The 467-nt window shown below is 51.8% G+C and overlaps 1 protein-coding gene across 1 annotated transcript in view; it reads right to left on the bottom strand.

The window, feature by feature from the left end:
* LOC119585408 (homeobox protein DLX-1-like) overlaps positions 1-467 on the bottom strand; it is a gene marked incomplete in the record, with an annotated part of 8,799 nt that overhangs the window by 520 nt on the left and 7,812 nt on the right. Inside the window, 1 exon segment of the mRNA XM_037934070.1 lies at positions 1-161. Within this exon segment, the coding sequence (XP_037789998.1) occupies positions 1-161 (161 nt within the window).

The raw sequence follows: 467 nt of genomic DNA, 5'->3' as shown, positions 1-467 counted from the left end.
CATGGAGATCCTGGCGTGAGCGAGGGCGGCAGGTAGGGCGGGTAGGCGCCCGTGGCAGCGGCCGCGTGCAGGAGGTAGGCCGCCAGTGCAGGGTCCGCGTAGGGCCAGGCCAAGGCGAGGCGCTGCCGCTTGTCCTTCATGCGCCGGTTCTGGAACCACACCTGCGAGGGGGAGAGAGGCCTCAGTCACGGTCTCTTATGGGAATTTTGCCCCAACATGTTCTAGTATTAGTTATGAATCGGTTATACTTTTAGGCAGAATGTTCTGATTGTGATGATGGCAGTGCCCCATTCATGAAGTGTGTGAAGAGGGATGTAATGTTAAGTGCCTTGCAGATCTTATTCCAGTTAACTAGCTGTTGAATATTCCCGTATTAAAGATGTTTTGCTAGCCCGTTTTAGTGCACGTTGCCACCTATCATAAATGAGAAGTAGTGGTAATAATTATTGTCGATGATCAATCGACGT

This window comes from Penaeus monodon, chromosome 19 (genome assembly GCF_015228065.2).
Source record: "Penaeus monodon isolate SGIC_2016 chromosome 19, NSTDA_Pmon_1, whole genome shotgun sequence".
In the NCBI taxonomy this organism is placed as follows: Eukaryota; Metazoa; Arthropoda; class Malacostraca; order Decapoda; family Penaeidae; genus Penaeus; species Penaeus monodon.
Note: the sequence above shows the minus strand (reverse complement) of the source record. Positions and strands in the feature narration are given on the sequence as shown.